General features: G+C 37.2%; 2 protein-coding genes across 2 annotated transcripts in view; one reads left to right on the top strand and one right to left on the bottom strand.

Moving 5' to 3' along the window:
* The first annotated feature begins 3,049 nt into the window (after positions 1 to 3,049).
* On the top strand, positions 3,050 to 25,638 carry LOC127644588 (presequence protease, mitochondrial-like). The gene is made up of 27 exons (XM_052127818.1): positions 3,050 to 3,228; positions 3,501 to 3,597; positions 4,973 to 5,079; positions 5,265 to 5,416; positions 6,745 to 6,859; positions 6,956 to 7,052; positions 7,850 to 8,010; positions 8,095 to 8,221; positions 8,388 to 8,476; positions 11,795 to 11,923; positions 12,065 to 12,178; positions 12,330 to 12,426; positions 16,014 to 16,148; positions 16,442 to 16,580; positions 16,669 to 16,785; positions 17,283 to 17,412; positions 17,613 to 17,733; positions 18,890 to 18,966; positions 19,114 to 19,279; positions 19,826 to 19,926; positions 20,159 to 20,279; positions 20,811 to 20,861; positions 20,972 to 21,084; positions 21,175 to 21,300; positions 21,466 to 21,611; positions 24,961 to 25,063; positions 25,489 to 25,638. The coding sequence occupies exons 1-27, from the start codon at positions 3,182 to 3,184 to the stop codon at positions 25,580 to 25,582; spliced, it is 3,072 nt and encodes a 1,023-aa protein (XP_051983778.1). The 5' UTR covers positions 3,050 to 3,181; the 3' UTR covers positions 25,583 to 25,638.
* LOC127644590 (ATP-dependent 6-phosphofructokinase, platelet type-like) overlaps positions 25,636 to 27,594 on the bottom strand; it is a 30,649-nt gene continuing 28,690 nt past the window's right edge. The window contains exon 22 of the mRNA XM_052127833.1: positions 25,636 to 26,697. Within this exon, the coding sequence (XP_051983793.1) occupies positions 26,550 to 26,697 (148 nt within the window). The 3' untranslated portion in view covers positions 25,636 to 26,549. The remainder of the gene's footprint in view (positions 26,698 to 27,594) is intronic.

Consider the following 27,594-nt stretch of genomic DNA (forward strand, 5'->3'; position numbering starts at 1 on the left):
CTGTGCCAATGCACTGATGAAGTTAACAGTTGGATGTGCCAAAACTTTCTTCAGTTAAACAAAGACAAAACTGAAGTCATTGTGTTTGGAAACAAAGATGAAGTTCTCAAGGTGAATGCATACCTTGACGCTAGGGGTCAAACAACTAAAAATCAAGTCAGGAATCTTGGTGTGTCTCTAGAGTCAGACCTTAGTTTCAGTAGTCATGTCAAAGCAATAACTAAATCAGCATACTATCATCTGAAAAATATTGCAAGAATTAGATGCTTTGTTTCCAGTCAAGACCTGGAGAAACTTGTGCATGCTTTCATCACCAGCAGGGTGGATTATTGTAATGGACTCCTCACTGGCCTTCCCAAAAGACCATAAGACAGTTGCAGCTCATACTGAACGCTGCTGCCAGGATTCTGAGCAGAACCAGAAAATATGAACATATCACACCAGTCCTCAGGTCTTTACACTGGCTCCCAGTTACATTTAGGATTGATTTTAAAGTATTATTACTGGTATATAAATCACTCAATGGGCTAGGACCTCAATATATTGCAGATATGCTCACTGAATATAAACCCAACAGATCACTCAGATCATTAGGATCACATCAGCTAGAAATACCAAGGGTTCACTCTAAGCAAGGAGAGTCTGCTTTTAGCTATTATGCCAGCCGCAGCTGAAACCAGCTTCCAGAAGAGATCAGATGTGCTCCTACAGTTGTCACATTCAAATCCAGACTCAAAACACATCTGTTTAGCTGTGCATTTACTGAATGAGCACTGTGCCACTGTGTGTCCGACTGTTTGTACTGTATTTTATTTTATTTTATATTCTAAACTGTTTCAGTTATTCTTATTTTTTTATTCTTATTTAAATCTCTTCTATGTAAAGCACTTTGAATTACCATTGTGTATGAAATGTGCTATATAAATAAACTTGCCTTGCCTTGCCTCACACAAAAATTTAAATTCTCTCATTATTTACATTGGTGGAATGACCTTCCCAACTCAATCCGTGAAGCTAACTCACTCTCTATCTTCAAAAAACGGCTAAAAACACATCTTTTCCAAAAGGACTTAACCGGTCACTAAAAAAAATAAATAATAATATGGCACTTTTTGTACCACTGTCTCCCTAAGATGATTCGCTGATGTTTTTCCTCTTTTGTAAGTCGCTTTGGATAAAAGCATCTGCCAAATGAATAAATGTAAATGTAATGTATTTACTCACCCTCATGATATCCCAGGTGTGTATGACTTTCTTTCTTCACCAGAACAAATATAAAAATATCTTAGCTCAGTAGGTCCTTAAAATGCGGAGTGAATGGTGATTTCTCTATTGAAACTCCAAAAATCACAGACATTCAGCATACTTAAAAGTACTTAAATATTTATATTTTTCGCACCAAAAGTGATCATGTTGCCTTAGAAGACATTAATTTAACCGTGCGAGTTGTTTCGCTGTCGTTTATGCTGACTGTCTGTGATTTATGGAGCTTCAAAAAAAAATTCCATTCACTTGCATTTTAAGGACCTACTGAGCTAAGATATTTGTATATTTATCGTGCATTTGTTTTTTTTTGTTCTGGTGAAGAAAGAAAGTCATGCACACCTTGAATATCATGAGGGTGAGTAAATAATGAGAGAATTAACATTTTTGGGTGAACTATCCCTTTAAGGTTCAGTCTCGACCTAGAAACATTTGTTAAATTCAGCCTGATCTAATGAAAATTGCATTAACGTGACAACATTTTGAAGCTTCAAAATGCACATAAACAAAGCATAAAAGTAAACCATAAGATTCCAGTGGTTAAATCCATGTCTTTTAAAGTAATATAATAGATGTGGGTGATAAACAGTTCAATATTTTAGTCCTTCTTTTGTTTTGGGGATTCACATTCTTCATGCATATTGCCCCCAACTGGGCAGGGAGGACAGTTTATGGTCAAAACTGACTTAAATATTCATATGTTTCTCACCCACACCTATCATATTTCTTCAGAAGACATGGATTTACACACTGGAGCCTTATTGATTACTTTTATGCTCACTTCATGTGCATTTTGGAGCTTCAAAATGTTGGCACCTATTACTTACATTGTATGGACCGACATAGATGAGATATTCTTCTAAAAACCTTTGCTTGTATTCTGCAGAAGAAAGAAAGTCATACACATCTGGGATGGCATGGAAGGGAGTAAATGATGAGCGAATTTTCATTTTTGGATGAACTATACCTTTGTTTTGACCCCGGAATATTCTTATCAGTACCGCCCGCTCCCAATAAGCCGACTCTGCCCTTACTCGCACGTTATATGTTATTCAAGGACCCAAAAGCAGTTTATCACACAGATGATCGCTTCGCGCTCATATCACGCGCCCCACCCCCTCACAATATTCTCTATTAAACACAACATAACCTCTTGGTCATTGTTGTGAGAATACGCACAGACACCTGTTTCACAAACACACATGGCCTGAAATCTGCTGGTCATTCAAAAATGTGTCTTGTAAAATAAACACTTATAAAAACAATCTAATCCTTAAAATCTGTATTATGATTAAAGATAAATTTTAGAGACTACATTTTTTTATATGTTTAATTATTCGTTTGGTCATGCTTTTATTATTTTCCTACAGTGTCTCTGTCACAGCCAATCTACGACGCTCCTTGTTGCGTTTAGCCAATGGAGAATAGATTTGCATGCATGAGTATTTCTTTTATCTAGTCGATCATGTACTATTTAATTGTAGGAAATACAATCCTGAGAGATATCACCTTCTTCAGTCGCTAAGGAAGACAAAACATCATGACTTTTCTTTATCAGGTCTCTTAGGGAAAACAGCTGGCAAGACATATGATGACATTGTTAAGTTTATAATAGAAACTAAATTAGTTAAAAGAATATAGTGGTTTTTTCTTCTTCTGCGTAATCATGTACCACACTCCGATCCAAACGGTGGCGGTAATGCACCTATAAGCTGGTTTGCCAACCACCAATAAACACCAAAGAAGACGATTGCGCGTTTAATGCGCATGCGCTGTGTACGGCATGGGGTATGGAAAGGCAGATCAGTTATCATAACAGACATGAATCTAAAAGAAGCGCACAAATAATGTGTTTTTACTTTTAAATCTGCAAGGAATTTATAGTAATTATTAGAGACAGAAGATTTAAGGTTTTACAATGTTTCGGCATAGTAAGTCAATCATCACGAAACTCAGAAATTTGAGGTGAGTGATTTTAGAACATCTAAGCATCTCTATTTGATTTTTAATTAACTTCAGTCTGCTTGTTTCAGACATAGCGTGTTTGTATTCGGACAGTTACTAATTTTAAATTATTATAAATAAAATGTTTTGGGTCAAAATGTATTTATTGTGATTTAAATGTTTATTTGTGTAATTTTATAGTGTTGAGTTTTGGCTTGTGTATGATGTAATCCCCTCAGAGAAGTTCAGTCAATTGATTGGTGTAAAGTATCTAATGAATGAGGGGTTTGTAGTTTCCAGGGTTCATGGAGGTCGAGAGGTAGCTCTGCGGTGGAAAGAGCATTGCAGTTCACAGAGGGACAGAGGATCCACGGATTCACTGTTAAAGAGGTGATTGATTATACCAAAAACATGGAAATACGTTACACACCGTGTCCCTCCCCCACTCTATGGCAGTTTAATGTGTCCGATCCAATGAATTGTCACTTTCAAAACAATGACGCACACTCATGAAGGTACATGCTGGTCCGATAGAGGATTTTGCCGAGAGAAAGGCCGATAACCGTTTAATCGACCGAACGTTTTTTAAAATCGATTTTTACTGTCACAGACATAGATACTGTAAGAGTTAAAAATAAGTCAAATCACATATGTGTGTTTGTTGTGCAAGCAAAATCCCAATAATAATCATATGGTGCATAACATACAGAACCTTTAATTATAAACATCCCCAAAATACTCCAGGCACTCTTATTTTGAAATGTTTATGCTTTCAGCTCACACAAACACACAAGGGAAACAAAACGTGCACTCTTACAATTATCTACAAAGTATACAAATAGAATTACTATGAAGTAAACATTGTTATATGGGCTAATAAATAGTAATTCAATAAAAGTATCATCATTCATCAATAGTACATTTATCAGTGATCACTTGTCAATTATTATGTGTTTTGTTAAATAACATTTTGCATTAGTAATTGTGAATTAGTTCATAAACAGTAATGGTGAGAGAGTCTTGGGTCCATTACAGTGCTCTATATGCTGTAATGGTCTAAATATCCACCATATTAAGCTTTATGTAGTCTATTCACCAGATCAAGGGTTTACCCTTATACTGACTTGCCCAAGGACACTTCCGCATGTGGAGTCGTGTGGGCCGGGAATCGAACCACCAACCCGCAATTAGTCGACAACCCGCTCTACCACCTGAGCCACAGCTGCCCCACATGAAAAATAGCGGACAAGAGGAATATTCAGAAAGCTGTTTTGAAATTGAAAACATTGTTTATTTTTGCAATTCTGTTCGATGGCGTTAGTGTTGCAGAAATTACTTCAGCTTTAAATAAAATTAAAAAAGCATTTGCTGTTGAAACTTTCCAACAACCGATAGTTACAAAAAGCAACTATCCTTACCTATTAGTCAGTAAAACTAATATACAGAGTGATCGCTAGTACATTATATGTTGCCTAAAAACCATCATACAGTTAGATTAATAAGTATTATTGGTTGAAGAATTATTTATGCTGATTGATGTTATTAATATGTACATTTAGCAATTTATTGAACATTGGTGTCTTTTGACTGTGCTTCCGTATTATAAAACTAAATTCACTGTAAAGCATGGTCTCTCATGGCTTGACTTGATATCTGAGACTTGGAGTGCATTCTTTAATTGTATTCATAATGTATCTTTCACATTTATATATGTACTATGCCTTAGCTATATCGTAGAGCGCTAATGTAGACTGTGATTGTCTAGGTAACTGCAGTCCCGGATTTGTTCCTAACGGCTGTTAAACTCACCCATGATGCCACTGGAGCTCAGTATCTACACGGAGCCAGAGATGATTCTAACAACCTATTCAGGTAGTGTGTGTGTGTGTGTGTGTGTGTGTGTGTGTGTGTGTGTGTGTGTGTGTGTGTGTGTGTGTGTCTGATACAAGTCATCTGATGATCCTTACGTAAAGGAATATTCCAGGTTCAATACAAGTTAAGCTCAATCAAAGATGCTCGCTGTCCCTTGTGTCTGTGTTGTGCATGTGCTATTATAGCGTGCAGTTCCGTACTACACCCATGGACAGCACAGGGGTTCCCCACATTCTCGAGCACATAGTTCTGTGTGGGTCTCAGCGGTTCCCCTGCAGAGATCCCTTCTTCAAAATGCTCAATCGCTCTCTCTCCACCTTTATGAACGCCTTCACAGGTACTTCTCGCTTCGTGTTTAAAGGGATACTTTACCCAAAAATGACATTTCTGTCGTCTTTCACTCAAAAACGTTTCAAGGGAGATTCTTGTTAGTGTTTAATGTTTTGTCATGTTGAGATTTGGAAGAGTTTCTGTTATGTTGGAGTGTTGCGGGTTACACCATTATGATGAAGAGTGGAGCGTGAGCTTAGGATGAGAACAGGTGAATTAGGTACATAATGTTAATTGCTGTCCTAACCATAGAATAGTCACCAAGCTTGACTCTGTAGTGCTTATAACCAGCATATATTTAGCATGCTAACATTCTGTCACTAGCTAGTACAAAAATAAATAAAAGAGATTAATTTGAGTTACTATAACATGTCTAATTTTGTTGTGCTTACCCAATTAATTTAGGTCTCCTCTACACAAAGTATTTGAGTTAAAGGAACAGTTCACCCAAGAATGAATATTCTCATTTACTCACCCTCATGCCACCCCAGATGTGTATGACTTTCTTTCTTCTGCAAAACACAAGTAAAAATGTTTTGATGAATATCTTAGCTCTTTTGGTCTATACAATGCAAGTTAATGGGTACCAACAGTTTTACACAAAGGTAATCCATAAGACTCCAGTGGATAAATCCATGTCTTCAGAAGTGATATGATAGGTGTGGGTGAGAAGCAGATCAATATTTAAGTTTTTTTTTTTACTATAAATCTCCACTATAACTACTTTTGTTTTTGCCGATTGGCATTCTTCGTGCTTATCGCCACCTACTGGGTAGGGAGGAGAATTTATAGTAATAAAGGACTTAAATATTGATCTGTTTTTCACCCACACCTATCATATCACTTTTGAACACATGGATTATACCACCGGAGTTGTATGGATTACTTTTATGATGCCTTTATGTGCATTTTGTAGCTTCGAATGTCTGGATACCTTCCACTTGTATTGTATGGACCTACAGGGCTGAAATATTCTTCTAAAGTTCTTCATTTGTGTTCTGCAGAAGAAAGTAAGTCATAAATATCATAGTCATAAGTGTTTACTCACCATCATGTTTTTAAATTCCTTTCTTGGAATACAGCGAGGATGTTAGGCAGAATGGTAATCGTTTTTTTTTTTTTTTCTCAATACAATGAAAGTGAATTGTGACTGAGTTACACATTCTGCCAAACATCTTTTTGTGTGTGTGTTTTCCATGGAAGAAAGTCATATGGGTTTGCAACAATATAAGTGTGAGTAAAAGATGACAGAATACATTTTTTGGCTGAACTATCACTATCCATTAGTGAGTGTGTGTGATTTGTCTTCCTCAATTTGTGAATCTCTTTCCCCAGCAAGCGATTACACAATGTATCCGTTCTCCACCCAGAATGCCAAAGATTTCCAGAATCTCCTATCTGTCTATCTGGATGCTGTTTTCTTCCCTTGTCTCAGAGAACTGGACTTCTGGTACAGGCCATGGCACCTACACACTCACACACAGCTTTATTTCTGCACATAACCTTGATTTGATGGGGTGTGTGTGTGTTTGTTTGTTTGTTTTAGGCAGGAAGGTTGGAGACTGGAACACGAGACCCCCACAGACCCCTCGAGTCGACTGGTGTTTAAGGGCGTTGTCTTCAATGAGATGAAGGGAGTGTTTGTAAGGAAACTACTTTTCTGCCATCTAAAAATACTGTATATTACAAATATGCATATAAAATGTGTACCTAATAATATGCTTTTGATAATAAGTCAGTCACCATATAGGTATCGGGCAGTAGTTCATTTTTTTTTTAAGTGTAATTGTGTAACCTTTGCACAACCGAACAGAGTTTTGAAAATAAATATTGTTTTCATACACCTTTTTTTTTTAAACCCTCCCCCATCTGCCATTGATTAAACAAGATAGTCCTGTCCAAAACTCATGCCATTGGTCAAGTCAATGATACTGTGTCGGGTTGGACAGGCTGCTCAAAACAAACAAAGCAATTTTATAGCGCCAAACAGACACAGAGAAATTGGCCTGCGAATTGCTCACTTATATTTGTCTCTGCATGATAAGCCGGGATAGGAGAGAAAGCATTTTAACTTTGAAAAAGTTACACACTTCAGCTTTAATTATTATAGAGTAGATTATTTTGATTTGACCTATAATTCATGTAGTGTTTTTCCTATTCAAATATTTAAAGCTGAACAAGTACTCCAATAATCGATTGCTTGTGCACATCCCAAGTTATCAGCCTTAAAATGAACTAGCTTTAAAATAGTTAGCAGCTATCAGTATATAAATTATATCAGTGCATCCTTAAACATGTATATGTCCATGTATAAACATTTTCAAAATATAGCTGTTGATTTGATTTGAGCTGATATGAGTTTCTTATGATGTCACAGTAATATTACGAAAGTTTTCTAATAAACTCTCATGTTATACCTCTGAATGTTTTGTGTGTGTAGTCAGATAATGAGCAAATTTACGCTCAGCACCTGCAGAATAAATTGTTGCCGGATCACACATATTCTGTGGTGTCTGGAGGAGAGCCGCTAGCCATCACTGACTTGACCTGGATACAGCTAAAACATTTTCACGCTACACACTACCACCCCAGCAATGCACGGTACTTGCATACCATCCGTTTATAAAATTGTGTGAGCATAAAGCAAACAGTAGATAATTGAGTATTTTGCATGGGTGTTTGCAGGTTCTTTACATATGGGGACTTGCCGTTGGAGCAGCACCTGAAGCAGATTGAGGAGGAAGCTCTGTCTAAGTTTGAGAGAACAGAACCCAACACAGCAGTTCCACCACAAACACAATGGGACAAACCCGTAAGTTTAAACTTATGAGGAAAAACCCACAAAATACTGAAACAAATATGTAAAATACTATGGGTGGGAATCGGCAAGGACCTGCTCATATGATTTAGGTAACACAAGCAGGGCACACACACTGCTTTTATTGTAAGATTCATGTGTATTTTCATATTTTGTTCAGAGAGCAGATCATGTAACATGCAGCCCTGACACGCTGGCTCCTGACCCCACTAAACAAAACACACTCTGTGTGAGCTATCTGCTTGGAGAGTAAGTGGATACATTGACACATCCCTTTGCGCACACACACGATTTATTGTTTTAGCTTCATTTTTTTCATGAAATAAAGCCTTTTTAGGACTAATATACAGTTTCTAAATATATACAGCATATATATATATATATATATACAGTGAGGAAAATAAGTATTTGAACACCCTGCTATTTTGCAAGTTCTCCCACTTAGAAATCATGGAGAGGTCTGAAATTGTCATCGTAGGTGCATGTCCACTGTGAGAGACATAATCTAAAAAAGAATCCAGAAATCACAATGTATGATTTTTAACTATTTATTTGTATGATACAGCTGCAAATAAGTATTTGAACACCTGAGAAAATCAATGTTAATATTTGGTACAGTAGCCTTTGTTTGCAATTACAGAGGTCAAACGTTTCCTGTAGTTTTTCACCAGGTTTGCACACACTGCAGGAGGGATTTTGGCCAACTCCTCCACACAGATCTTCTCTAGATCAGTCAGGTTTCTGGGCTGTCGCTGAGAAACACGGAGTTTGAGCTCCCTCCAAAGATTCTCTATTGGGTTTAGGTCTGGAGACTGGCTAGGCCACGCCAGAACCTTGATATGCTTCTTACAGAGCCACTCCTTGGTTATCCTGGCTGTGTGCTTCGGGTCATTGTCATGTTGGAAGACCCAGCCTCGACCCATCTTCAATGCTCTAACTGAGGGAAGGAGGTTGTTCCCCAAAATCTCGCAATACATGGCCCCGGTCATCCTCTCCTTAATACAGTGCAGTCAGCCCTGTCCCATGTGCAGAAAAACACCCCCAAAGCATGATGCTACCACCCCCATGCTTCACAGTAGGGATGGTGTTCTTGGGATGGTACTCATCATTCTTCTTCCTCCAAACACGGTTAGTGGAATTATGACCAAAAAGTTCTATTTTGGTCTCATTTGACCACATGACTTTCTCCCATGACTCCTCTGGATCATCCAAATGGTCATTGGCAAACTTAAGACGGGCCTTGACATGTGCTGGTTTAAGCAGGGGAACCTTCCGTGCCATGCATGATTTCAAACCATGACGTCTTAGTGTATTACCAACAGTAACCTTGGAAACGGTGGTCCCAGCTCTTTTCAAGTCATTGACCAGCTCCTCCCCTGTAGTTCTGGGCTGATTTCTCACCTTCCTTAGGATCATTGAGACCCCACGAGGTGAGATCTTGCATGGAGCCCCAGTCCGAGGGAGACTGACAGTCATGTTTAGCTTCTTCCATTTTCTAATGATTGCTCCAACAGTGGATCTTTTTTCACCAAGCTGCTTGGCAATTTCCCCGTAGCCCTTTCCAGCCTTGTGGAGGTGTACAATTTTGTCTCTAGTGTCTTTGGACAGCTCTTTGGTCTTGGTCATGTTAGTAGTTGGATTCTTACTGATTGTATGGGGTGGACAGGTGTCTTTATGCACCTAATGACCTCAAATAGGTGCATCTAATTTAGGATAATAAATGGAGTGGAGGTGGACATTTTAAAGGCAGACTAACAGGTCTTTGAGGGTCAGAATTCTAGCTGATTGACAGGTGTTCAAATACTTATTTGCAGCTGTATCATACAAATAAATAGTTAAAAAATCATACATTGTGATTTCTGGATTTTTTTTTTTAGATTATGTCTCTCACAGTGGACATGCACCTACGATGACAATTTTAGACCCCTCCATGTTTTCTAAGTGGGAGAACTTGCAAAACAGCAGGGTGTTCAAATACTTATTTTCCTCACTGTATATATATATATATATATATACACACACACACACACACACACACACACACACACACACACACACACACACACACACACACACACCAATCAGCCACAACATTAAAACCACCTGCCTAATAAATTCCAGAATATATTCTAGAGAATGCTGTGCGTGAAAATTCCAGGAGATCAGCAGTTACAGAAATACTCAAACAGCACATCTGGCACAAACATTCATGCCACAGTCCAAATCACTGAGATAATATTTTTTCCCCATTCTGATGGTTGATGTGAACATTAGCTGAAGCTCCTGACCCATTTCTGCTTGATTATATGCACTGCTCTGCTGCCACATGATTAGCTGATTAGATAATCACATGAATGATTGTTGGTGCCAGACAGGGTGATTTGAGTATTTCTGTATCTACTGATCTTCTGGGATTTTCACATACAACAGTCTCTAAAATTTACTCTGAATGGTGCCAAAATGAAAAACATCCAGTGAGCAGCAGTTCTGCGGCTGGAAATGCCTTGTTGATGAGAGAGGCCAACTGAGAATGGCCAGACTGGTTTGATCAGACAAAGTCTACGTTAACTCAGATAACCGCTCTGTACAATTGTGGTGAAAAGAATATGGCAAAAGGTTATTCTGAGATGCGGTTGGTGCTGTTTTGGAGGCACAGGGGGGGACCTACACAATATTAGCCAGGTGGGTTTAATGTTGTGGCTGAACGGTGTGTGTGTGTGTGTGTGTGTGTGTGTGTGTGTGTGTGTGTGTGTGTGTGTGTGTGTGTGTGTGTGTGTGTGTGTGTGTGTGTGTATATACACACACAGTTGAAGTCAGAAGTTTACATGCATTTAGGTTGAAGTCATTAAAAAAAAAAAATTGTTTTTAACCACTCCACTGATTTCATATTAGCAAACTATAGTTTTTGGCAAATTGTTTAGGACATCTACTTTGTGCATGACACAAGTAATTTTTCCAACAATTCAAGACATCAGCCAGGAAGTTAAAGCTCGATGGCAAATCGGTCTTCCAAATGGCCAATGACCCCAAGCATACCTCCAAATTTGTAGCAAATGGCTTAAGGAAAACAAAGTCAAGGTATTGAAATGGCCATCAAAAAGCCCAGACCTCAATCCGTTGTGGTCAGAACTAAAAAAAAGCATGTGTGAGCAAGGAGGCCTACAAACCTGACTCAGTTAAACCAGTTCTGTCTGGAGGAATGGGCCAAAATTCCAGCAACTTATTGCGAGAAGCTTGTGGAAAGCTATCCAAAATGTTTGACCCAAGTTAACAATTTAAAGGCAATACTACCAAATACTAACAAAGTGTATGTAAACTTCTGACCCACTGTGAATGTAATGAAAGAAATACAAGCTGAAATAAATCATTATATCTACTATTATTCTGACATTTCACATTCTTAAAATAAAGTACTGATCCTAACTGACCTAAGACAGGCAATGTTTTCTATGATTAAATGTCAGGATTTGTGAAAAACTGAGTTTAAATATATTTGGCTAAGGTGTATGTAAACTTCTTATGACTTCACTTTTTTTGGGGAGGTGAACTGTGTATTCTCTGTTGCAGTATCACAGACACGTTTGAGGCATTCACCCTGAACCTCCTCTCCTCACTGATGATCTCTGGTCCAAACTCTCCATTCTACAAAGCTCTGATTGAGGCCAAATTCGGTTCAGACTTCTCTTCATCAGTGGGGTATGATACAAACAAGATCATTGTCTTGTTTGAAATGCCCTTTATTTTTCCAAAATGACTTCTGTCTGACCAGATCATTTTTTTTATATTATTCTGATCATCACAGTGAGAATGAAACTTGAAAATGTATAATTAATGCAGGTTTGATGGCAGCACTAGACGAGCCTCTTTCACAATTGGCCTTCAGGGCATGGCCCAGGATGACATTGAGCAGGTCAAACACATTATTGCCCAAACCATCGATGACATCATTGAGTGAGTATTGATTCACTGTTCAATTAAAAAATGTGCAGTGCTTTAATTCAAGTCAGATGTTAACTACAGAATCATACTGTCTGTAGGTGTATGGATTCAATTGGAGAGAATCTGAATTTTTTTTTTATTGTATTAATGTGAATTGATTCAGAACTGGTTTTGAAGAAGAGCGGATTGAAGCTCTGCTGCATAAGATCGAGATTCAGATAAAGCATCAATCCACCAGCTTTGGCCTGGCTCTCACTTCTGTAAGTACACACACATACAAATGTTTTGCCTTTTTTTCCACTTTTATTGATGGTTCTAGTAGAGGAAAGAAATGGTGCATTGAAGAAAGGGAAATGAGATTAAAGAATGATAGCACTTTTGCTAAATCAAGCCTATTATGATCAATACATCCAAACTTTAACCCTACTCCTTATAGACCGTATTTGGCCCATTTTTATTTTTTTGTACTTTTCTTTACTAATGAATAAAATACTTTTATAAAGTTGATTTTAAGAGATTTCTCTACATTTGTGAGGAAACCTGCTGTTTGAGCATTTTCCAATTCATTAATCGCTGGGACCAGACCAGTTATACCCAATGCCAAATAGGCCACTTTGGGCTTACACGTATGCTTTTACAATCAGGTGAAGTTCCCCCATTCGTGTGTGTGTGTGTGTGTGTGTGTGTGTGTGTGTGTGTGTGTGTGTGTGTGTGTGTGTGTGTGTGTGTGTGTGTGTGTGTGTGTGTGTGTGTGTGTGTGTGTGTGTGTGTGTACATGCACAACCCTAATTCCGAAAAAGTTGTGACATTATGAAAAATAAAAATGAGTGATTTGTAAATTATATTCACCCTTTGCTATATTGAAAGCACCACAACTACACATTATATGATGTTTTACCCTGTGAATTTAATATTATTTTTTTATTTTTTTAAATGTACAGAGTGGATTGGTGGTGGTGTAGAGGTCTAAAGCACATAACTGGTAATCAGAAGGTTGCTGGTTCGAGCCCCACAGCTCAAAGCGTCTGCCAAATGCATAAATGAAAATGTACAGTCATTTCAAATCAGATGATTGCATCTCCAAAAACACACTCCAAAAAAGTTGGGACAGTCGAGTGTTTACCACTGTGTAACATCACAATTTCTTCTAATAACACTTATTAAGCATTTGAACACTGAAGACACACGTTTGTTAATTTTAGAAAGTGGAATTTCCCCCATTTATCCATTATGTAGGTCTTTAGCTGCACAATTGTACAGGGTCTTCATTGCCGTATAGTGTGCTTCATAATGCGCCACACATTCTCAACTGGAGACAGGTCAGGACTGCAGGCAGGCCAATCTAGCACCCACATTCCCTGCTTACAGAGCCATGCTCTTGAAATCCATGCAGTATGTGGTTTGAAGTTGTCCTGCTGGAAAATGCAGGGACATCCCTGGAAAAGACAGTGATGTGCGAGTTACCCATGCCATGGGCACTGACACATCTCTGGCCCATACAGAGACTGGCTTTTGGACCTGATGCTAATAACAGCTTAGATGGCCCTTTTCCTCTTTGGCCCGGATAACACGATGACTGTGTTTTTCAAAAACTTTTTGAAATGTGGACTCAGACTTCGGACCACAAAACACAGTTGCAATGTTCGACTTTCCATCTAAGATGAGACCGAGCCCAGAGAAGTCAACAGCTCTTCTGGACAGTGTTGATGTATGGCTTCTGCTTTGCATTGTAAAGTCTTAACTTGCATCTGTGGATGCAGCAACGATTGGTGTTGTCTAACAAAAGTTTACTAAAGTAATCCCAAGCCCATGATATCATTACAGATGAATGACATAGTGACGTCTGAGGAATCGGAGATCACGCTCAATAGTTCTTTGAACTATTTTGTGCACTGTAGAGGGTGAAATGCCCCAAATTCAACCAATTTGTGTTTTAGTAACATTGTTTTCATAGTCCTGGATTATTTGCTTAAGCATCTGTTGGCAAATTGACAAGTCTTGAATGATCCTTGCTCTTGAAGGAATAGGCTGTTGTTGGAGGCTCCTTATACAGCATACAGTATTATGACACCATTGCCTCACCTATTTAACATCTCCTGTTTCACATCGGCTCATTTAAACTCGGCAAATTATTAGTCTTAAAATGCCCATCTCAACTTTTTTGGAGTGTCTTGCAATCATCTGATTTGAAATTACTGTACATGTTACTGTCATACTGTCCCAACATTTTCAAAATTGGGGTTGTGTATATACAGTTGAAGTCAGATGTTTACATGCACATTAGCCAAATACATTTAAACTAAGTTTTTCACAATTCCTGACATTTAATTGTAGAAAATATTGCCTGTCTTATGTCAGTTAGGATCACTACTTTATTTTAAGAATGTGAAATGTCAGAATAATAGTAGAGAGAATTATTTATTTCAACTTTTATTTACTACATTTACAAAAATGTAAATTTTACTCAAACACACTATAATTAGTCTTAATTTATACCAGAGTTGTGTATGTATGTGTTTATGTTTTTGTATTATATAGGCCAAAAGTTTGGAATAATGTACAGATTTTGCTCTTATTGAAAGAAATTGTTACTTTTATTCACCAAAGTGGCATTCAACTGATCACAATGTATAGTCAGGACATTAATAACATGAAAAATGACTATTATAATTTGAAAAACGACTTCAGAGTTCTCATCAAAAAATCCTCCATGTGCAGCAATGAAAGGTTTGCAGATCCTTGTTATAGCTGTCAGTTTGTCCAGATACTCGGGTGACCTTTTTACACCACTGTCTTGTCAGTCACTTCTCACGCACCTTACAGTCTATCTGATCCCACAAAAGTCCAATGGGGTTAAGATCCATAACACTCTTTCCCAAATAGCTGTTGTCCAATGTCTGTGTTCCTTTGCCCACTCTAACCTTTTTTTCTGTTTATTGTTTGTTTCAAAAGTGGCTTTTTCTTTGCAGTTCTTCCCATAAGTCTTCTCCCTGAGCACTCCTGAGTCTTCTCTTTACTATTGTACATAAAACTGGTGTTGAGCAGGTAGAATTCATTGAAGCTGTCAGCTGAGAACATGTGAGGCATCTATTTCTCAAACTAGAGACTCTGATGTACTTCTCTTGTTTAGTTGTACATCTGGCCTTCCACATCTCTGTCTCTCCTTGTTAGAGCCAGTTGTCCTTTATCTTTGAAGACTGTAGTGTACACCTTTTGTATGCAATCTTCAGTTTTGTGGCAATTTCAAGCACTGTGTGGCTTTCATTTCTCAAAACAATGACTGAAGAGTTTCTAGAGAAGCTGTTTCTTTTTTACCATTTTTTACCTAATATTGACTTTAAGACATGCCTGTCTATTGCATACTGTGGCAACTCACAAACAAAGACAATGTAAAGCTTAATTTAATGAACCAAATAGCTTTCAGCAGTGTTTGATATAATGGCAAGTGTTTCTAGTACCAAATTACCAATTTATCATGACTACTGAAGGACAAGGTGTTGGAGTGTTGGCTGCTGGAAATGGGGCCTGTCTAGATTTGATAAAAAATGACTTTTTCAAATAGTGATGGTGCTGTTTTTTACATCAGTAATGTCCTGACTAAACTTTGTGATCAGCTGAATGCCACTGGTGAATTAAAGTATCAATTTCCTTCCGAAACAGCAAAATCTGTACATTATTCCAAACTTGTGGCAGTGTGGCAGTGTGGCAGTGTGTGTGTGTGTGTGTGTGTGTGTGTGTGTGTGTGATATATTTTACACAAATAGATATTTTACATTTTAAAGTAACATATTTCATTTGAATGACAAATAAAACAATCACATTACTTATGCCTCTTTCTCTCTGTCAGTACATTGCATCCTGTTGGAATCATGATGGAGATCCAGTGCAGCTCTTAAAGATCAGTGAGCGTGTGTCCAGATTCAGAAAGTGCTTAAAAGAGAACCCACGCTACCTACAGGAAAAAGTCCAGCACTACTTTAAGGTAGAATACCTTCATTTATTTTCCACTAGCACATTGTCAATTATTGTACCTCACGTTACATGACTATGTACAGTACCTCTCTTAACTGAGAGGTTTTAATTCCATCTCTCTCTTTTTTTTATATTGTTTGTTTTACTGCAAGTTGTGTTATGTGCCATTTCTTTGTGGTGTTTTCACATTCACCAAGAAGAATTTCTTAAATACCTTATACTTGCTGAATAAAGGTCTAAAATCTTAGTACTTAGTCCTTTTTGTTGCTTGCTTGTTTGCATTGTGTTGCTGAATTAAAACAGGATAACACACACAGGCTGACCCTATCCATGAGTCCTGACGAGAGATTCCTGGAGAAACAGGCAGAAGCTGAAGAGCAGAAACTACAATGGAAGATAAAGAATCTCACTGAAGTGGACCACAAAGACATCTATGAGAAAGGTGTGATCACGAGACAATGAAAAGTTGAGAATATCTCAGGTTTGCTACTGTAAAGGATTGATGGTTAACTGCAGTTTTACTCTTTCAGGTTTGCAGCTGTTGGCTGATCAGAGCACAACTCAAGATGCTTCCTGTCTACCTGCTCTAAAGGTGTCTGACATCGAGCCGACCATTCCCTACACACCTGTACAGCTGGATACTTCCGGTAAACAAATAAAACATGCATACATGTATATAACACTGTGACAGGGCGGCGGGCGGGGCCGTGTCGTGATTCCGCACACCCGGCCCCTAATCAGACTAGTCAAGACTCAGAGAGGGATAAAGGCCGACTATTATAGATATTTATGGACAGCTGTCCGACACCTTTGTTTGTTTGTCTTTTTTTAATTAAACTTATTTATATCGTCAAGCCAGTTCTCGCCACCTCTAGCTGGCATTTAAAGGAACAGTTCACCCAAAATGAATATTCTGTCATCATTTACCCACACTCATGTTGTTCCAAATCTATACGATCACAAAAGGAGGTGTTAGGCAGGATGTTAGCCTCAGTCATCAATCACTTTCTTTGTATCTTTTATTTTTACACACAATGAAAATAAATGGGGACTGAGACTGAACAACAATAGAGGCAAACCACAGTCACAATACATTGTCTAAACCCCCTATTTCGCACTCATTCTCTCTCTTGTCTGTCTGAAGGTGGTGTGCCTGTGCAGTACTGTGAGCAGCCCACTAATGGCATGGTCTATTTTAGAGCTATGTGTAACTTCAACTCTCTCCCTGAAGACCTGAAGATCTACATTCCCCTGTTCTGCAGTGTCATCACCAAGTATGATGTTTGTGACTTTTTATGGTTTATCAATGCAATAAAATGTATTGTTGAATGTATTCATTCCAAATAGATAAAACTTTCTCATCACTTGTTTAATGTTAAAAAAAAATCAGTCCATTCCTTGTGGACATATGTAACTAAGTTAGAAAGTGTTCCCTGATGTACAGAAAATGACGTCTAAAATGATTTAATCCCAGGTTGGGCTGTGGGAAGCTGAATTATCGTCAGCAGGCCCAGCGTATTGAGCTGAAGACAGGAGGAATGTCTGTCTCTCCACAAGTCATACCAGATATTGATGACCTTGATTTGTATGAGCAGGTATCTCTCTCTCTCGCTCTCTCTCTCTCTCTCTCTCTCTCTCTCATTCTTTTTTCTTTTTCTATCTATCATGAGAATTTACAGGACATACACATGCTGCTGATACATTTCTTTCCACAAACACAAGTATATTGCATTTAAAACAGCAAAAATCATTTTGAAGTTTGGAGTTATTCTTGAGAGATTTTTGTTTGATGTTTGAGCTTATGTCATATAGTGGTAGACCGATTATATCTATCTGTCTATTTATACTATAGATAGATAGATTGATGTATAAACTGGCATTCAAAAGTTTGAAATAATGTACAGTTTTTACATTATCTTTGTGGTTGTTTTTGAGTTGCCACAGTATGCAGTAGACTGGCATGTCTTAAGGTCAATATTATGTAAAAATGAGTCATTGTTTTGAGGATTAAAGGCGATGGTTGATGTGAACATTAGCTGAAGCTCCTGACCCGTATCTGAATGATTTTATGCACTGTACTGCTGCCACATGATTGGCTGATTAGATAATCGCATGGATGATTGTTGGTGCCAGATGGGCTGGTTTGAGTATTTCTGTATCTGCTGATCTCCTGGGATTTTCACGCACAACAGTCTCTAGAATTTACTCCGAATGGTGCCAAAAACTAAACAAAACATCCAGTGAGCAGCAATTCTGTGGAAGGAAATGCCTTGTTGATGAGAGAGGTCAACAGAGAATGGCCAGACTGGTTCAAACTTACAAACGTCTACGTTAACTCAGATAACCACTCTGTACAATTGTGCTGAGAAAATATAATCTCAGAATGCTCTTCTGAGATGCGGGTTGGTGCCGTTTTGGCAGCAGGTGGGGGAACTACACAATATTAGGCAGGTGGTTTTAATGTTGTGGCTGATTGGTGTGTATATATACTGTGGATAGGAACTATCAGTTATCTCCAAAAATATGCCTATAGTTTGTAGCATTTATGTCTGTGCTGGTCATAGTAAGGACAGGCTTAGAATTAGAATCGGCCGATTAATTGGTTATCTGACATTTCCACCACCTTAGTTATCAGTATCAATAAAATCTGTTGACCTCAATTTTAGCATCACCTGAGTAGTTTTGTTAAATATTGGGGCAAGTGTGTAATCCAGGTTTACTTGTCTACATATGTGTCTGCATGTTTTGTAGGGTATTTTCCTCACTTCCTCCTGTCTGGAGAGAAATCTACCTGATATGTTTCAGCTCTGGAGTGACCTCTTCAACAGGTCAGTCTTTTAAACTTTTTTAATTTGACAGAAAAACATGATCTTTTTTTTTTCTAGGGATCAAATTTACTCAAAGTAAAGTGAAAATAAATATAAGTATATAAATGTAAGTTCTTTTAAAAGTGATAATTTACTCAACATCTCCAGCCCTCATTTTAATAATGAGGAGCGTCTGCGTGTGCTGGTATTGATGTCAGCTCAGGAACTGTCCAATGGGATATCGTATTCTGGTCACATGTACGCGATGACACGGGCAGCTCGATCCCTCACGCCCACAGCTGACCTGCAGGAGATGTTAGGTGGAATGGACCAAGTGAGTGTTGTGACAACTCTTTTAGAGCTTGGGAGAAATGACATGGTATCAAAGTTATTATAGTTTTTAATTTTGTTTTTATTATTAATTTTTCCAATGCGTCCTTTCAGTTTAGCTTAGTTTTTGTTACTTTGTAGTACTTGAGTATTAAGGTTTTTTTGTGTTTTTAAAAAAAAATATATATTATTTAGTGCTGCCAAATTAATGTGTGAACTGATATAATTTAAAAAGGTTTAATTGCACAGGACTGTCTTGTGTTATCACTATCTAGTGGCACTATCTAGTAGTTTTCATGTTTAATGAAGGCAGGTTATAAATTATTAAACCTTTATGATACTGTGTATAAAAAAAATTATAATAATAATTTGATGTCATTTTGTTTTGAAGTAATGAAAAATTATTTAAGTGTACTTTCCAATTGTTATTTTTTTATTTCAGAAAATTTGTTTTTAAGTATTATTATTATTATTATTATTATTAACAAAAAGAACTGCATGGCTGGTAAAGTAATAGATTGATTCGATAAATTACATATTTTAATTTTAGGTGAAGTTTATGAAAAGGATTGCAGAACTGACTGATCTCACATCAGTTTTGAGAAAACTTCCCAGGATAAAGAGGCACCTGTTCAATCCAGAAACCATGAGGTAAACACCAGCAACACAACCTGATTTAAACAACAAGTGGCAACACTGCATGAGGTAAACAACAACGAGTAATTCCAGGATTCATTAGAAACATTACCATCTGTAAGGCTTGAAACTTCTTGTCTAATCCTAGAGTTCCTTGTGAGTATTCATCAGGCAGCACTGCTCTTGTGTTGTTGTTTTTAGATATTTGACCTTTTCAATATTATGAATCATGATATCATCATTTCAGGTGTGCAGTGAATGCCTCTCCCCAGAATATGTCTCATGTCGCTGGGGAAGTCGAGAGTTTTATTGGTAATATAGCAGCCAATAGGAAGGAGCGCAAACCTGTCAGGCCAACCGTTGTCGAGGTGAGACGACAGACATCGGTGACTGTAACTGAGCTTTTACTGTCTTTATTACTACTAATATTAGTGATAACCCAATATATCGGCCAGTTAAATTGGTAAATTAAGTGTCCCTTGTGTCAGTTCCAATATCTACTTTATTTTGCCAATAAATAATGCCCAATTTCTGAAGTTTTTAAGTATTGCTTAAGCCTATTTTACACACACAACACTACTGTATCAGCCATCCAGTTAACTAGTTATTGGTATGGCATCAATGATTGAAAACCCCATTTTGGTCATCCACAAGTTATAATTACACAGCTTGCAACTGCAGGTCTTTGTTTTGAACCTTTAAGTTGCATATTAATTTAAGTGCAATTGTCTGTATTCTATTCCTAGATAAGCAAAGTATTGTATTTTGAGATGTTGTTATTTCTAACATCTCTTTTAATTTCTTACTTTTGTGATATTGTAAAGTTTTGTTTTGTTCAGTTAAATAAGGAATAATTGTTTACATCAGATATAATCACATATTTGTGAATTGTTTTACAGAGGTCACTGGATCCTCAAGCTGGATCAGCTGCAAGTCGGAAACTCATTTCAGTAAGTGCGTTTTATATTAATATGTTAATATATATATATATATATCACAACATGCAAAACTGACATTTATCTGACAATGTGAGATGTTTCTCTCCTGTTCATCCTCACAGGAGCCTCATTTTAAACCCTGTCAGATGAAGACATATTTCCAGCTTCCCTTTCCTGTGAACTTTGTCAGTGAGTGTGTACGCACAGTCCCGTTCTCGCACGCTGATTACGCCAGGTACAAAACAAACACACGCTCTCACTTCTATAAAAATAAGTTCATTACACTTGCTCACAGTGTGTTTTTCTCTCTGTCATGTTCCCTTAGTCTGTGTATTTTAGGAAGTATGATGACTGACAAATTCTTGCATGGAGAGATCAGAGAAAAGGGTGGAGCTTATGGAGGTGGTGCTAGAATGGGAGGCGGTGGCTTGTTCTCTTTTTATTCCTTTAGGTATATCTAATATTTATTTTTGTAAACTACAGATCTTATACATTATTTACAGCCTAAAAGCTCCAGAACATTCCAATTAGTTTGTTTGGTTTAGTCTTAGTTGGATAGTAATGTATATATGTTAAGTTTCTCATGTTTTGTCTTGTTGTCATGGCGATCTCTCAGTGATCCAAACTCCACCAAAACATTATCGGCATTCCGTGGTGGAGTAGAGTGGGTACGAGCGGGAAAGTTTACCCAGCAGGATATCGATGAGGCAAAGCTCTCTGTTTTCTCTGCTGTTGATGCACCTGTTGCCCCCTCAGATAAAGGTCAGGAGTAAACTTTGTTCATTTAGATGTGTTGGTGTTTTATGTTTGGTGTTTAAATGTTCAGATTAGATATTTTTATGTTTAGGTGTTTTGTGTTTAAATGTTATAATTGTTCATTTAGATGTGTGGGTGTTTGGTGTTTAAATGATCATATTGTTGTTCATTTAGATATTTGAATGTGTGTTTGGCGTTTTAAATGTTATAATTGTTCATTTAGATGTGTGGGTGTGTTTGGTGTTTAAATGTTCAGATTGTTCATTTAGATGTTTGAATGTATGGGTGTTATGTTTGGTATTTAAATATTTAGATGTGTGGGTGTTTTATGTTTGGTGTTTAAATTGTATAATTGTTCATTTATAATCTAAATGAACAATTATAAAATGTAAACACCAAACATGGTGTTTATGTTTGGTGTTTAAATATTCAGATCGTTGTATATTTAGATGTGTTTGTGTTGAAATGTTCTAATTTACTCTTCGCTAAGCTTCGCCCCGTCTCGGACAAGCTCTGCAAAACACCCCTTTGGAATGAATGGGAGATTGTCCTGAAGAATGATTCTCATAAACAGAATAGATAATATTTTTTAACGTGGGCTGGTATGAAGAGTGAAATTCTACTGCATATTTATCTGAAGTTTTTTTTTATGTTTGGTGTTTTAATGTTCAAATTGTTATTTATTTAGATGTGTGGTTGTTTTATCTGTGGTGTTTAAATATTTTAGCAGTTAGCAAGCTAGCTTTGAAATCAATAGAGCCCGCCCTCGCTTCAGAGGTGTCTTCAAAGCACGCCGCTTCTATCACACATGAACACACTCACCTCCAGCGTGGAAAAGCAACGGCAATGTTAATTCTGCTTTTAGCACACTCTTGATTCAGACGTGATATATGTATGTGTATTTTATATATATATATATATATATATATATATATTAGTTGTAAATATACAGTATCTCACAAAAGTGAGTACATCCCTCGCATTTTTGTAAATATTTAATTATACAGTGGGTACAGAAAGTATTCAGACCCCCTTAAATTTTTCACTCTTTGTTATATTGCAGGCATTTGCTAAAATCATTTAAGTTAATTTTTTTTCCTCATTATTGTACACACAGCACCCCATATTGACAGAAAAACACAGAATTGTTGACATTTTTGCACATTTATTAAAAAAGAAAAACTGAAATATCACATGGTCCTAAGTATTCAGACCCTTTGCTGTGACACTCATATATTTAACTCAGGTGCTGTCCATTTCTTCTGATCATCATTGAGATGGTTCTACACCTTCAATTGAGTCCAGCTGTGTTTGATTATACTGATTGGACTTGATTAGGAAAGCCACACACCTGTCTATATAACACCTTACAGCTCACAGTGCATGTCAGAGCAAATGAGAATCATGAGGTCAAAGGAACTGCCTGAAGAGCTCAGAGACAGAATTGTGGCAAGGCACAGATCTGGCCAAGGTTACAAAAAATTCTGCTGCCCTTAAGGTTCATAAGAGCACAGTGGCCTCCATAATCCTTAAATGGAAGACGTTTGGGACTGACTCAGAACCCTTCCTAGAGCTGGCCGTCCGGCCAAACTGAGCTATCAGGGGAGAAGAGCCTTGGTGAGAGAGGTAAAGAAGAACCCAAAGATCACTGTGGCTGAGCTCCAGAGATGCAGTCGGGAGATGGGAGAAAGTTGTAGTAAGTCAACCATCACTGCAGCCATCCACCAGTCGGGGCTTTATGGCAGAGTGGCCCGATGGAAGCTTCTCCTCAGTGCAAGACACATGAAAGCCTGCATGGAGTTTGCTAAAAAACACCTGAAGGACTCCAAGATGGTGATAAATAAGATTCTCTGGTCTGATGAGACCAAGATAGAACTTTTTGGCCTTAATTCTAAGCGTTATGTGTGGAGAAAACCAGGCACTGCTCATCACCTGTCCAATACAGTCTCAACAGTGAAGCATGGTGGTGGCAGCATCATGCTGTGGTTTTTCAGCTGCAGGGACAGGACGACTGGTTGCAATCGAGGGAAAGATGAATGCGGCCAAGTAAAGGGATATCCTGGACGAAAACCTTCTCCAGAGTGCTCTGGACCTCAGACTGGGCCGAAGGTTCACCTTCCAACAAGACAATGACCCTAAGCACACCGCTAAAATAACAAAGGAGTGGCTTCACAACAACTCTGTGACTGTTCTTGAATGGCCCAGCCAGAGCCCTGACTTAAACCCAATTGAGCATCTCTGGAGAGACCTGAAAATGGCTGTCCACCAACGTTTACCATCCAACCTGACAGAACTGGAGAGGATCTGCAAGGAGGAATGGCAGAGGATACCCAAATCCAGATGTGAAAAACTTGTTGCATCTTTCCCAAAAAGACTTGTGGCTGTATTAGATCAAAAGGTTGCTTCTACTAAATACTGAACAAAGGGTCTGAATACTTAGGACCATGTGATATTTCAGTTTTTCTTTTTTAATAAATGTGCAAAAATTTCAACAATTCTGTGTATTTCTGTCAATATGGGGTGCTGTGTGTACAATAATGAGGAAAAAAAATGAACTTAAATGATTTTAGCAAATGGCTGCAATATAACAAAGAGTGAAAAATTTAAGGGGGTCTGAATACTTTCCGTACCCACTGTATCTTTTCATGTGACAACACTGAAGAAATGACACTTTGCAACAATGTAAAGTAGTGAGTGTACAGCTTGTCACATGAAAAGGTATAATCAAATATTTACAAAAATGTGAGGGGTGTACTCACTTTTTTGAGATTGTGTGTGTGTGTGTGTGTGTGTGTGTGTGTGTGTGTGTGTATATATTTTAGTATTTTTTTACATTTTACACCATTTAAATCATTGATTGCTATCAGGATGTGAAGAGACTTTCAACCAGTATAGCAGAAACTGTTTCTGGAAAAGATTGCACCCCCTAGCTTTAAATATTCAAATGGTTTATGTAGACGTTAGATGTGTGGGTGTTGGGTGTTTAAAAGTTCAGATAGTGGTGTTTTGTGTTTAAACTCAATAATCATTTAACTCAAACCAACATTTAAACAAAAACAACCACACATCCAAACATGTTCAGATTGTGTTTACATATTTTAGATGTGGGATGGTGTGTTTGTGTAGAAATGTTTTGGTTTGTTGTATTGGTATTTTTGTGTTTGGTCTTTAAATGTTCTGATTCATTTATTTATTTTTTTTGATGATTGGATATGTGGGAGTGTTTGTTTAAATGTTCAGATTTTTGCATGTTTAGGTTTGGGATGTTTAGGAGTGTTCTGTGTTTGTAAATGTTCAGGTTTTTGTGTGCTTGAATATTGCATTCTGGCACAATGACATCATCTCTGTGCTGCAGGTTTGGGGCATTTTTTAAATGGCATTACAGATGAAATGAAGCAAAGACATAGAGAAAGACTGTTCGCAGTGACTGATAAAAACCTGATCGACGTTGCTGGCAGGTAAAAATGTATTTAAATGGACATAGTTATAAATAAACCAACAATTATGTAATAAACTCATCTATTAGTATTAATATCTTCAGTAACACTTTCAAATAAGATTTCTGTTTGTTAATATTAGTAAGTACATTAGGTGTCATGAACTATCTATGAGCAATATATTTTTACAGCATTAAATCATGGTTCATATTTATTTATGACTATACAATTATTCATTGTTTGTTCATGTTAGTTCATAATGTATTAACTAATGTGAATGTATTCCAAGTTTTAGTATGTGTTAAAATTAACAAAAAGTGTTGTTAAGAATTGTTTATTGTTAGTTCATGTTAACTACTGACTGTAATTACTGAATTTTAACAAAAACAAGTTTTTTTGTATTGTAAAATATTTACAATTTATATGCTTTTTTTTTTTAATTACAGGTATCTGGGTATCGGCCAGCAGACATGTGGTGTGGCTATTTTAGGCCCAGAAAATGAAACCCTCAGAAAAGATCCATCCTGGGTGGTCAAATAAGATTCGTTTAGTTTCTCAAACTCCCGCCAGTGTTCACTGTTCTCTTTATTACCAACATAGGTTTTTTAAATAAACAGAACAGCTTCTGAATAATAACAATAATTATTATTCAAGTGCTATTATGTTTATGATCATGCTGACCTTTACAGTTTTGTTTGTTTTTACAGTTATTTAAAAAACAGTACAATTCTGTGGGGTCTGAGATCTGTGAAATATTAAAATAGTATTTATGGGATGTATAGAATTATTATAACAACATGTTTAAACGGGATGATAAATCCTATGAAAAACTTCACCTTTATATTTTCATTTCAAATCATCAATAAATGTGCAATGTGTAGTATGTTAATATTGCATGCATTCTGTCCAAATCTATGCAACAGTGATCTCTTAATACATTTATAAATGACAATACACTGATTACATCCTAAAGGGAGTTTATGCCACAGTGGTGGCTTACACACAAACACGTTATACTTATGTCTGCTTTGGTACAAATTGCCTGCACTAAACGGCACAGAAAACACAGGACAGCAGTTTGGAATTCATACTCTCATTTCAGAGGTCTAATTGTGGAATAACATCACTGAAAGCCAGCAGAGCAGGACTATATTTCTTCAGATTTCCAAATCCATTCAAAATAAGACGTAAATGACTTAATTTATCTTGAATATTCACAAAATTTACCACTTGCCTGATTAAACAGGGATGACTAGCTAAATGCTTGAGCATATGGATTGTCAGCTGACATTGTCACAATACGCTGTTCTAACATTTAAGGATGAATAATTTGGATTTATGTCTACGGTCACAGTTTAATGTGAATTTGATATATATATATATATCTCATGATTATGTGTTAAGGTCAAGACGATTTCTGTAGATCTGGTGTGGAATGCTAGCACAGGTCCTCACCTTAAAAAATGTATCTATACTTGCAAGACTACATGATTTTACACAGCTGATTTTAAATAGCCGAGTTGTCTTTAGCTCTCAGACGGACAATGTGTTCTAGCTGGCCTGAATCAGACACGTCATAGCTGGTCTTGTACTTTGCCAGAATCTTCATAAGTGGACGCAGTTTGAGCCACCACTGTTCCTTGGGGATCCTGTGACTGCGAAAAAATTAAATCATGGTAAAGCATCCCAGATGATTCAGGTCCAGCTTTAGACATTGTGCTTATCAAACATGTCCTATGGGGACATATCCTTGCTCTTTCCTCAAAAAAGGCTATTTTCGAATAAAACAGTATAGTTTAATATACTATGTGGACATCCTAAAATGTTCCCAACCAAAAGCTTCCTATACATCCAAATTATAAAAACAAAGCTGCAAAAATGTAGAAATTCATAAATTATGATGGTATTGATGTCACAACCATGAGCGCATTAACGTATCACCCACATCTATATGCCTATTCAGTTTTTAGCAACTTGGCTGATGAATGACTAAGATTTGCTGGTTTACAGAAGTTAGCTAATTATAACAGGTCATTTACATAGATGCATATTAAAGGTACAGCAGCAAAAACAGCCTGCTTAAAGGGATATTTCACCCAAAATTGAAATAATTTACTTACCTTCATGCCATCCCTGATGTGTATGATTGACTGCTTTCTGCTGAACACAAACTGATTTTTAGAAGAATATCTCTGCTCTGTATGTCCTCACAATGCAAGTGAATGGTGACCAGAACTTTAAAACTGGCATAAAGGAAGGATAAAAGTAATCCATAAGGCTCCAGTGGTAAAATCCATGTCTTCAGAAATTATATGATAGATGTGGGTGAGAAATGGATGAATATTTAAGTCCTTTTTACACTAAATTCACCTCCCTCTCCAGTAGGTTGCCAAAAACAAAAGAGGTAAAAGTGGAAATTGTTAGTAAAAAAGGACTTAAATCTTTATTTCTCACCAACACTTAATATCGCTTCTGAAGATATAGATTCAACCACCCAAGTCATTATGTATTATGTTCATTTTGGACCTTCAAAGTTTTGATCACCATTCACT

This window comes from Xyrauchen texanus, chromosome 6 (assembly GCF_025860055.1).
Source record: "Xyrauchen texanus isolate HMW12.3.18 chromosome 6, RBS_HiC_50CHRs, whole genome shotgun sequence".
NCBI classification, from domain to species: Eukaryota; Metazoa; Chordata; class Actinopteri; order Cypriniformes; family Catostomidae; genus Xyrauchen; species Xyrauchen texanus.

Bases quoted from the DNA above. Each gene is read 5' to 3' on its own strand.
- LOC127644588 (XM_052127818.1), top strand. From the start codon at position 3,182: ATGTTTCGGCATAGTAAGTCAATCATCACGAAACTCAGAAATTTGAG. The intron at 19,280-19,825 runs GTGAGTGTTGTG...TTTTAATTTTAG, and splicing joins TGTTAGGTGGAATGGACCAA to GTGAAGTTTATGAAAAGGAT. The intron at 21,085-21,174 runs GTACAAAACAAA...ATGTTCCCTTAG, and splicing joins TCGCACGCTGATTACGCCAG to TCTGTGTATTTTAGGAAGTA.